The 11,605-nt window shown below is 42.3% G+C and overlaps 2 protein-coding genes across 5 annotated transcripts; one reads left to right on the top strand and one right to left on the bottom strand.

Moving 5' to 3' along the window:
* Positions 1 to 1,411: 1,411 nt before the first annotated feature.
* On the top strand, positions 1,412 to 5,652 carry RB195_006278 (uncharacterized protein; the record flags this gene model as incomplete). Of its 3 annotated transcripts, none has more annotated exons than XM_064179285.1 (4): positions 1,412 to 1,517; positions 4,094 to 4,180; positions 4,236 to 4,250; positions 5,461 to 5,489. In XM_064179285.1, 4 exons carry the CDS (start codon positions 1,412 to 1,414, stop codon positions 5,487 to 5,489), a joined length of 237 nt encoding a protein of 78 aa, XP_064036249.1. The 3 variants fall into 3 exon arrangements, with proteins under 3 accessions (XP_064036249.1, XP_064036250.1, XP_064036248.1); XM_064179284.1 differs by lacking the exons at positions 1,412 to 1,517; positions 4,094 to 4,180 and adding exons at positions 2,841 to 2,948; positions 3,059 to 3,244 and having other exon boundaries at positions 5,461 to 5,652; XM_064179283.1 differs by lacking the exon at positions 5,461 to 5,489 and having other exon boundaries at positions 4,094 to 4,248.
* Positions 5,653 to 6,250: 598 nt separating this feature from the next.
* RB195_006277 (uncharacterized protein) lies at positions 6,251 to 9,370 on the bottom strand (the record flags this gene model as incomplete). Of its 2 annotated transcripts, XM_064179282.1 has the most annotated exons (7): positions 6,251 to 6,303; positions 6,371 to 6,463; positions 6,753 to 6,804; positions 7,504 to 7,611; positions 8,790 to 8,889; positions 8,962 to 9,062; positions 9,122 to 9,370. In XM_064179282.1, the coding sequence occupies 7 exons, from the start codon at positions 9,368 to 9,370 to the stop codon at positions 6,251 to 6,253; spliced, it is 756 nt and encodes a 251-aa protein (XP_064036247.1). The 2 variants fall into 2 exon arrangements, with proteins under 2 accessions (XP_064036247.1, XP_013303382.2); XM_013447928.2 differs by lacking the exons at positions 6,251 to 6,303; positions 6,371 to 6,463 and having other exon boundaries at positions 6,679 to 6,804.
* Between the last annotated feature and the right edge of the window lie 2,235 nt (positions 9,371 to 11,605).

Raw genomic sequence — 11,605 nt, 5'->3', positions numbered from 1 at the left:
AATCATCAAGGAAAAAACAGGAGGATTTACTGCCGTGTTTTACTGGAAATTTTATTGTTTCAGTAAATTCTTTTCGATTATCGCTGTATCAATAAAGTTGGGAATTACGTGAGATCTCTTCACAATCTATGAGATTGGCAGATTTATGGTTTATTAAAGCTTTGACCTTAACCTCTGTACAAAGTTAAGGTGAGTTTCCATGGTTCTGTCGTCGAAGCTTCGGACCTGGAAAGATGTCATGCAGTGACTCGTACATTTAGGAATCAAAAAGAAAGGGAGGAATCAGAAGCTATAATAAACCACCTTCCGTCTTTGAGCATCTTCTTTTTAACTTTTGAAAGTGTTTTCCCAAAATATTGGATGTTTAAAGTATTTTCAGTAGTTGCGTCCTTTTATCAATCATCAGTTCTATTTGTTATTATTATTTTTCTATTAATTATTTCTTCTGGTGATATTTTGTACACTTACACATATTTATTAGCACCAGGTCACATATACGCCCCCCCCCCCCGTAAGTGCGAAGACAAATAAACTGTACTTTTGTTCCGCCCTGCCATGCCCGGACAAAGCGCAGAAATTGCTTTTGTGCCCAGTACAAAATCATATGGTTGAACGAAACGAATTCGTCAACAACGCAATCAACAGCGCACCAATTTGACAAGGCACAAAATACACGCATACGTCGCACTAACGTCCTAACTACAGGAACGTCGACTCCGCCGAACTGACGAGGTACGCAACTGCGGAAAGTGCAACATTGTCCATCAACCGCCGGGCCACCGCCTCTGCTGTATCGAGCGCCACGCAATGCACAAATGACTTTGTTTTCGTGTGGTTGTGTGGACCGGACGTGTTCGATTGCCGCTGATCTGTGGAGGCGCATGGAAGTGTTTTTTCTTCCCGGCCGACGCGTGGCATACCACCAAGCCGTCAAAACATCAGAACGAACGGCGGCGATAACGCGCACGGTAAACAGTTAGGACAGATGTTCGTGCTCTAGACATGGGCACGAGGTCAGCGTTCACATGGTTAACGAACAGAAATTACGAACGAAGAATTTCGAACACATTTTAAATGTTGATTCAGCTGTGAGTCAGAGCTTACATTTTCCACTTCGTAGAAATAGCTTCGCAGATAAGGAAATTCTTCTCATTTCCCCCTTTCCTAGGAGAGAAAAGTGACTCAGGGAACTAGGAAGACTTGGAAAAATTCGCAAAGGGAAATAGAATGCCCGAAATGAAAAACAAACTTCGGAATTCGTGCTAGTACGAACTCCAAGACAACAAGTGGAAAAGGACAACAACGGTTGTGATTCACGAATCATTATGAAATAAAAATAGCTTGGCACGGGTGAATTAATCACTGACCATTGAAACAATCAAGGTTTTCTACTGAGAACACTGCGGTATTCATGCTACACAAATCGGAGAAATTAATCCTAGTTTTCGACAAATTCGGCATCAAAAATTACGGAAGAAGCGACTGGGCAGTCGACATCGTGCTCATCTTCGTAGCTGGTGGGTTCTGCTGTTCTGCCACATGATCGATTTTTTCACAGTATTGTCAAATGGTCAAAAGAGCACAAAAGTATGTCTAACGGATAGATCAACGTTCGAGAACGTAATCCAGAACATTCGGGGCGGCTCAAGAACGGATTCACTTGACATACGAGCCTAGGAAGGTTCAGTTTCTTATAATTTCTGCATCAAAGCTTCTGCATCACAGAAAACAATTACAGAAAAAAAAGATTTAATTAGATTAAACCGATGATTGACTGATCTGAACAATTACATCCGGACATTCGAAATTATACGAATATTATAAATCATACAAGGGCTCTTTTACTTGCTTGAGAAAAGGTGAACTTCCAAAGTACTTTCCAAAATATACGGTTCCAGTTTCTTGACACATTTGAGAGGAAGATGAACTTTGTTCGATCGCTCCTCTTTGATCAGAAATTCACAATCATGATGATCTAACCAGATAGCGCCTGGAAAATGAGTGCTGTCAATTTTGGTCTTCTTTCTTGCACCTTAAAACATGCAGAACCAAATGCAATGTAGTGATTCTCTAGCAGAATCCTGGGTGCTAACGTAAAAAAGTAGTTGAGGGCGAAGAAATTGAGTGCGAATTCACGCAGGAAATAAGAGTGGATAAAATTTTCATTATCTTTTCATCATTCCCAAGCACAGCTGACCTTCATAGAAATCCGTCCCTTCAGTAGGTCCAGTGATTCTTACCGGTCTGGTTGACTGATGGCTAGTGATAGTACCTCAACAACCTCATTTCCAAGACTTTTGTTTATTGTTTCGCCTTGACAGCAGCTGCATTTTGTGGCCTCACTCGAGTTTTCGAGACAGTTTCTTTTGCCATTCATCACGAAACCAGTGAGTTACAGCAGTGCCGCAACAACAATTGTAGGTTTAGATTGAAAAGTTTCCAAAACGTTTTCGGGCACCTCATAAGAACAAAAAAAGAGAAGAGGAAACCGGAACTCGACTTTTTTGTAACTGTATTTGTCATCGAGGCGGTTTGTTTTTGCAAAGAAAATTTTCCGAACTGTCATGGCCAGCACGTGGTAACCGCTACGCCACCGCACTTTTTTTTTGAAACCATAGGATGTCCACCGGCAAATTAACGCAGGAGCGTGAATGAATGCTAATTTGAGGAAGAATACGGGACGAATACGCCTTGTAGCATGCTAATTACTGTCTCTCCCCCGTTTTTTCTTCTTAATCCATTTACGAAAGAGAGAATTCGAAAGATTCTCGGTAAATGTGTGCATTTTTCAAAGGAATGACCTGCAAGACGGACAACATGCGCTCTCATTCGTCTACTGAATGCTGTACTTATCGCCGGAAAAACACAACTATACAACGATCCATCTTATTAGCCAAATCTATGGTCACGTTTTGAGAAGGAGGAACGTGCTATACGAAAGAGAGAAGGTCACTGGACAATGCAGTCAGAATTTTTTCTTCAGGAAAAGGAGAATGGATATAAATTAGGTTGATAAGAAAGTCTTGTTATTCTTCATTTTTCTTCTCCATTTTTTTAGAATTCAACAATACAACGGAAATCAATCAACAATATATTTGCCATCGTTAGTCACCACATTGGTCCTCCTAACTGGGAGGTCAGTGATCCTTTCCTCAACGCTGCGAGGATGGCACTCGGAGTCAGCGACCGTCCGTCTAACGTCATCGAACTTGATAAGGCTTTTTCAAGTACTAAATTCCTGAAGGTGCGTAATAAGCGACAACCAGAGGGGCTAAATCGGGAGAACTGGATGGGCTCTGTCTCCGTCTAGCCGTAGGTCTCCTTAGCGGTATGGGGTCTCGCATTATTATGAAGAATTAGATACACCGAAGTTGTTCTCAGCCGATTTTCTCAAACAGCTTCTGCGAGTTTCTGAAGCTGAGTTCCGTAGACGACAACGGGAACCGCATGTTCTTTTGGAAGCAGCTCGTAGTACGCCATTCGAATCCCAGGATCACGGAAGATCGTGTATCCTCTTGCGATGCCGACGAAACAACGATGAACAGTCCTAATGATAATGGCAATGCGCTGTTGATGTTACAGACACCGCTGCGGCGCATTTCAAAGAAGACGATGGCTCAAAGCTGCTTTTGTGAAATTGGCATGGTGCTAAAAATTTAAAAAATTAAACTAAAGGTTAAGGGAGTGATTTCGACTATACATACCTTTTGCCTCCGAGAAGCTTCTACAACTACCACATCATAAGTATCGAACAAGAATCGAAAGTTTCCGGGACTTCCCAAGAAAAATTCCAGAACCTTGGGAACACCTTCTTAATCTTCTTAATTAATTAAAATTAAATTGAAATTAATTCTTCCCAGTTAAATTTAATATATTTAGGAAGGAAGGTAGAATATTCTCGAAACTATGCTTATGGTGGAACAGTGCGGATGTAGAATAGCTAGAGTTCGGTCAAGAGTTCCTCACTTCATTTATGTTGTAATATCGCGTAAATGGGTAGACTTTTTGATAAACTGCTATTGTCGTTTTTTTTTTCGTGGTTGTGTGTGATTTTTACACGACATTTATCGAGCATTGCTTTGTCACTTTACAGGATTGCAGTCGCAAGGAGTTTTGAAGACTGTCCTGCTCCAAGACAGACACGGAACAATGGAGCCCAGCACGTGTGCCGAGAGTTCCCGTATGGAGTTGTGGAAGCTCTCCGGTTGTATTGGAGATGGACACCTAACTGATAGGAATCAACGATAAAAGTATGTGAGGAATAAAATATTAAAGAAATGTGAGTAATTGCTGTATATTTACACTCCGGGCACATGAAAAATTTAAGGATTAGTGAACTGATCATATCGTTCCTGCAACTCATACTTTCCTACTCCATTTGCTTTGGTTCTACTTTTGTCGAAACTTCAGGGTCAAAGACAAAATTTCTCGTAGTAGAAATAGAGAACATGAACGTGGATAGAGATGTATTGTCAGAGGAGCCCGACCAAGGGTCGCTTGACTCATCGGTTCGAACAAATTCCCTCTCTCTCCCTTAGTTATGAGTCCTTCGACGACTTCTTCCGCCAACTTTCAAACCAAAATGTTGTCCTCACGAGCGAGCTCTACGAGAACTAAACTCCTTACAAAATCCATGATGTTCTCGGTGTTCTGCCCAAATACGTTTCCTTCACGACGATTCAAGTAGCAATCAGTCAGCAACACTTCTATTGCTCTTGGATCCATTATTTCTAGAATTCTTCAGATCACACGTCGGTTTATTTTCTAGTTTGCGCTGGAAGAAGTTTCGCTGGTGCTCGCCCACAGCCAGTCGGGCCACGCGAGGCTACATGTGTTTACACATGAAAATGTGCCCAAGAACGGTTCTGGGACCGCGCTATCAACGAAATTCATTTCCAACAGAGTTATTCTCGTGTTGGAACTTTTGTCATCGTATCGAAGATGCGAAATCAATCATGTATGGTCTCTTTGCCCCTATTATTTTGAATAACCCCTCTCTGGCGCAGCAACGCCCCACTTCACGTTGATCGTTAATTTTTTCTGGCCAAGCGCCAGCTATGGATACTTCATTGTCGAATTGGTGAATGTTTGCGTGGGGTGGCACACGTTCACACCGCTTTTCTGGAACATTCAACACCAACTGCTGGGCGAGTCGTGGAATTCGCTCATAGCCGAACAAGAAACTCGGCATTCGTAAGAATCACAACTCTGTTGACCTGAAAATGCGTGAAAAGAGATTGAGAAACCGCTATCAACGGAAATTCTAGGATTCTGGGATTTCTCGCTCGTTTTTCAAGGAGTTCAGTTTGTTTGCCGAAAAGTCGCTCCCAATATGTTTGCCGAGTTGCCTGAAGAATACGAACCCTTTCAAACACGTGTTGAACTTTGTTTATCTCAGAAGTTTTTGTCCTGTTTTTTTCCTGCACTCTAATGGCACCTGGAAATTTCTTCAAAATTTAGGACACTCGGAAAGGACACACAAAACCTGAGCGGTACACTTTACTGCGTCCTACGATATCATCAAGATGCCTAAGGCAACAGGCGGAACATGTTTTTGGAATGGAAAAAAGTAAAGAAGAAAAAGTGCGACAACTCGTCCTCACGGTTCCCTGTTCGCATAGAAGCAACCGCTTGTCGTGGTGGGAACGGTGAAATATTGAAGGTGTATTATTCTATAGAACCAGGTCTCACACTGTGGTTCTTGGCCGAATCTAGAGGAAAACCTCAATTGTTTCAGTTGGATTCGTTTAAGAAATAAATTTCTTTTCAATTTCTCTTTCTGTGTATGTGTATGAATGTGCTTCTTGAAGGAAAAGTCACGTCAGTAATTCATGCGAATTATCATCGACTGAAAATTTGAAACAGTTCCAGAACCAGATCAAGACCTCCCACGTGAGAAGTTCTTTCTTCCTTGGGTTCAGTTTCTTATGACACACGTGTGTAGCTTATGACAGTTGTCCAGCAGGTTCGGACCACCGCTATGAAAAACTCTATAAAGGTGTGGTTTTGAGTGTAACAAGTGGAGTGATGAAGCGATTTGAGCATTTAATCAACAACTATTTACACAACAAAAGAAAACCGGTCGTAAGATATCAACAATTAGGCGTTTACAGCGAGCGCACAGTCGACGAGGTGAACCCACCCACCGTGCGGCCACCGTTCATCGCATAACTTCATACACATAATTGAGATAATTGCACTATAACAACGGAACTAATCACTAAAAGACGTGTGGATGGATGAAGGGGATCTAAACGTGTCTCTCTGTATGTTTGGATGATGAGTCCCGTGTGGATTTAAACCCTATACATATATGTATATATACTCAAAATAATCGCCGCCAATAGAAGGCAATGTACCCGTAACGGACCGTATGCGAGAGCGAACGTTGATGGTGATGATGATGAAGAAGATGAAATACGGTAGTACTTATGAGAACCATGAAGCAGAGCGTTATAGCTGCCTAGACAGAAGCAGAACAACACTCTAAGTGCTGTCAGTTATAAAAAATAGACATAGAGTTGCGAGAAAATACATGCGATTTTCTTTTTTACAACAGGTCCCACTAGGTGAGACTATGTATAGGACATAACTTTTTACAACAAGCTCCACCCGAAAGTGGTCTCGATATAAGCTCTAATGAACGACATATGGGTTACGGCAGACCGCTTCCGGGACCTAGCAGACCGCCTCAGTGATCTCCAACAATGGCTCGAGCACAGGTTGAAATTTCGGCCTCAACCCGGACATACGTCGTTCTCGAGGCTCATCGCTTTGTCGCTCGACACCTTCCTGGTCAGGACTCTGGAATACGGGACGATTTTTGTGGCGAAATCATAACACATCGCTTATCAGTGCACCTGACCAGGGGAAACGATTAGGACAAAAGTCTGGTACACAACACATGGAGATTTTGACATTTTGATCAAAACCTAGAAGGAGGAACGGAGACAGCAGAGAGCAAAAAAGTAGCGATGTTTCTTTGCTTATCATTAGATTCAATACGGAAATCTTCTCCTAAGGTTGTTTAGACGAAAACCACCTCACGAAGGCATTTTTCGGGCATCCTCGAACATGCTATACGGTATTAGTATCTGTGGCTTCATTTCGCCGCTTTCTTTTTAAAAGAGTTCTCAGAAATTCGAAAGACTGCCTGGATCGGAACGTCCCTTCGTAATGCCTTTACAGTTTGTTATGGAGCCAGTGGAAAGTGATTGGTCATGCGATAGCTCAAAAAATAGCGCTGATAACGTTTATCAACACATGATTCATGAAATTACTTTGTTTCGAAGAAGGCAAAGGTGGTCGAAATAAAACTGGTGGTCATGCCTACAGAACGACCAAGCTCCAGATGGTTTTTCATAAGTTTGCAGAAAGAAACGACTTCCCAAAGTTATTTCAATCAGGGGCTGTTAGCCTTAAGTTGAAGTTACAGCGTTTGTGTCCAGACCTTTGATTCAATACCGTTCTCTGGAAGTAGTGCTCAAAATCCTCTTCACTCACCACTGGTCGGGGCTGGATCGCAATCGACAAGTATACATCCGGCAGCAAACATTCCGGCTGGGCCTCATCTCGGACAAGTCGAACACTACCCGCATTCTCCTTCACATTCTAAAACCATATCAACCATAATTTGATATATTCGTCGAGTATTGATTTTTTCCCAAACGTGATTGATCGTTCAGGGCAAGGTTGTTTCCCACTTTTCGCCGTTGCGCTCAGCGGCAAACCACCGCTAATCAGTCAGCGCAGTTTTTCTCAGCGCACAAGAAAATCGTTGCATGTGATCTTTCATCCCAGCCAAAAGTTTCAGGCGATATGTTCCTGCAGATTTTTTTCTAAATTCGCTGGAGTCGTCATAAGGTGGTACATAACTCCGCCATATTAAAACGATATCTACTATACATATTACATACTATTACAAAATTACGTTACTCATAAAGTATTTCAAATCAGGAGGGCGAGGATTTGAAGTTGGAGACGATACCCAAAAAACCTGCTATCAAATCAGGTACCAAAAACTTGAAGATATTCCGAAAAGAAAGGCCGACGATGTTTCAATAATATAAATCCTACTGAGAGTAGTAAGGGTAAGGTTAGCTGCATTAATCCGCCCGTCATTTTCCCTGAATCGTGCAGTAAACATTTTCAAAGTTAAGTAGCTATAAGCAAAGTAATTGCCAACAAAAAATCACGAGCTTAATTCTTGTAATATTCCATTTAATTCTTATTTTTCCTATTTTATTTGTACCCAGACGTCACAGCAAACAAGTAATTTAAATATCAGAGCATAATTTCTGCTGTCATTTCAAATCAGATAGAAAAGAGAGAAGGGAAATATTTCTTTAAGAGAATCTAGTTCCTTGTGAACATGTTTGATGTGCTCCCCACTAACGTACGTAAAAAACACGTTACTAGTAAACATTCGTCAGTAAACATTTATGTTACTGCATAGATGTCTCATGGTTAGACGCGTATTGAAATGCTTCCACGAAAATCCGAAATGACTACTGGACCGAGATGAACCAGGGTTTAGCCAAGTTCTCCTTCGTACTCTGCTACCTACGATCCTCGTAGCTGTTCTTTAGGATCTCAGATGATCGGAGTGTAACCCCATCTCGTGACCACTTCGACGCGCGCTTTGTGAGTATGGATGAAACAACGCCTGAGCAGCTGTTCTCAATTGAAACTGCTGCTTGGGACGTTTGAATTCTATTAGCCGAGACCATGATCAGCGGAAATAGAAGAAGTGTAGGATGAGTGCGGCTAACCCCCGTAAACCCACAAACCTGTTCGTATGCGATGAGTTGCCGCCAGAAACCGAGATTGGGACGGACCATTGGTCGCTTGGACTTCATCAGATGATAGGCGTCACGGAGCGAACGACACCTGCAAGTTGTAGGATACGATGCGTGGCGAAAACCTGACGGAGCAGGTGGTGAACGTGGATCCAAGCCCTACCTATACTTCGTCAAGAAAGCGAGGCAAATTGAAGCCGATCGTGACACACCGGCCACACAGTGCACAAGAACCCTACCGCCATCGGCAATAATCGCTTGGATCTTGAACACAAAGTCATTTAGAAGATGTCCAAATACAATTCAGAATTATTACTATTTACCTGATCACTCTGTAGCTCCAAATGTGGGTAGATATAGGTTTGTGGAGTATCTTCGAGCCACAATTTCGTGCGTTGAATATCGCCCAAACTTCGAAGATTCGGCACTTCGGTAGTGGCGTTGATGATATGGGTAATCTTGTTTTTCTTCATATCCTCCGGCGTCAACGCACTCACTCCACATATAAACAATCCGGGCACTATTTCGCTTACTTTAGCGTATTCCGGGTTAACACGGAACGAAATCGACATACTGAAAGTAGGACGTTTCATTTAAACAACGAACGACTATAAACGCATCAAGGAGGACCCTAGAAGTTGACGGCGAAAAGAATTTGCGAATAAAAATCATTCACATCATTCATATTCAATAATAAATAACTCATCGATCATATTAAATAATCTACTGATCACTACTGGGAATTATGCCCAAGAAAGAATGAGAGAAAAAGACGCCATGGCGAAGGTAATGAAACGTTCGTTGAACGACCATAATCCAAATTGTCAACATTGTGATCTAGGCAAAATATTTCAATTTTTAACATCAACGGAAACGGAAGCCGCGAAAAACAAAGCGCCCCTGATTGCAGCGACGGAATTCACTGGAGTAGTGGAGAGGCAACGACAGCTGTTCTACCATGAGATTTCCGGATACTTTGTAATACCTTCAGAAAGCAACTGCTAAGTATCATGTCAGAACTACTGGAACGAACTCAGACCCTTCCAGGAACTGGTTACCAGCAAGAAAGATGTGAGTCCGGTCGAGCTTAGAAATGAAGAGACGAAGAAAATGGGGATGAACTGGATATGACGTGAACGGTCAATATAACCTCACTTGTGCAGGCAAGTATTATATCAGAACTAATGGAACGAACTCAGACCCTTCCTTCCACCCCAGCGTCCCCAACAAGGTGGGGGACGCAGCCCCCAGACAAGGGTATGACCGGTCCTGTAGGTTAATAGGTCCGGACCCGAAACCGTACGGTGTCAGAGTTGTGTGAAGCGTGAAGTAAGGTAGTGTGAGGTGTGGGGACAGGGACAAGGTCAGGAGAAGATGGGAGCAGTGAGCTCCGGCTGAGCACCGCAACAATTTGTAACCGCCGGCCTCATGTCAAACTTTGACATTAAATGCCCGCAAGCCCCACCCCTCCGATCACGCGGGAGGAATCCATTAATGTAGGGTGAATACTAGTATTGTATGACTAAATGCACCCGTGGCGAACGGCACGTACTCCACCCCTCCGAGGGGCGGGGCCGCGTGTGACAGCGCTTTGAAGTCTACGACTGTGCAAAGAACGAACAAAATGGAAACGTTTAAGCATGAGAACATCTTTAATCGAGCGAATTACTGTTAAACGCAACAATAAAAAATGATGTGGGACCTAGCTTGTCAACTCGCCCAACGAAATAAAAATACTAACAGTTTGTCACCACTGACTTGTGGTTTATACGAAGTCAAAATGTGAAAAATGGACCACACGTGAGAAAACTAAAAAACGATGCTTGGATTGAGAGAAAAAGCAGCTCCTCTGACAACTGTGCTCGAGGAAATTTTGAAGTAAAAAAGGAGGTTGTAATAACGCATGCGTACACAAAGAAAGAGTAAACACAGAAAATTAGCTGCTTCGACACTGGAGTAGGGCGAATGAAAATTTCTTTTTTTTTTCAAAGAGCAAAAAAAAAGCAAGGACAATCCAGAACGCTTTGAAGACCTAACATCATCATCTGAAATCTTCTAGAAGTAATTGTAGGGGACTCAAGAACATCAGAGCTCCTCCCTTAGAACTGGTCTATATTTTTTGGAGAAAAAATTGGTCTAATCGAAAGAAAAGTCTCGAGAAAAATTGAAGTCAGAAAAAAAAACCGAAAGTGCAACTATTGCAAGAAACAAGAAGTCGAACTGTCCTAGCTGCTCGATTTTTAATAGTTCTATGAAACATTACGTTTTTTTTCTCGAAAGAAGGGAAATGAGAAGGAATGGACATGAAAACTCGATGATCTTCTAAAAATAGCCGAAAATCCGGAGCAGATCATCACTCATTCTGGGAATATCCAGTAAACCGTTTCAAGGTTCAATGGTTCAAGTAATACTTTAACCTGAAGTCCTTGAAACGTTATATGAAAGACCCGATATGTTCCGGAAAATTTGCCAGAATTCACAGATAGATCCTATGCAACTGTGTTCGCTCCTTACTCAACAAATGTGGTTTCATGGATGCTCTTTGTGTTTTTCCTAGCGGACGCGATTAGATGGGCGTGAAATGATCGTAAAAACGTTGGTAGGAGAACAGACAAACACACACGAATGAATAACATGAAAGTTGTCGTCCTAAAGAAATCTAGTTTCAGGCCATAGATCACTAGCGAGGTCTGGATGGCACTTAAAGCAGAGGGTCGAACAACCTGGGAGCAAACATGCCCTAAAAACAAGAAACTGCTCCGGTGGATTTTGGTTGTTCCCTGTTTTTAAGAGAGAAAACGCTCAAG

This window comes from Necator americanus, chromosome I (genome assembly GCF_031761385.1).
Source record: "Necator americanus strain Aroian chromosome I, whole genome shotgun sequence".
NCBI classification, from domain to species: domain Eukaryota; kingdom Metazoa; phylum Nematoda; class Chromadorea; order Rhabditida; family Ancylostomatidae; genus Necator; species Necator americanus.
This window is presented reverse-complemented; position numbering and strand designations above follow the sequence as displayed.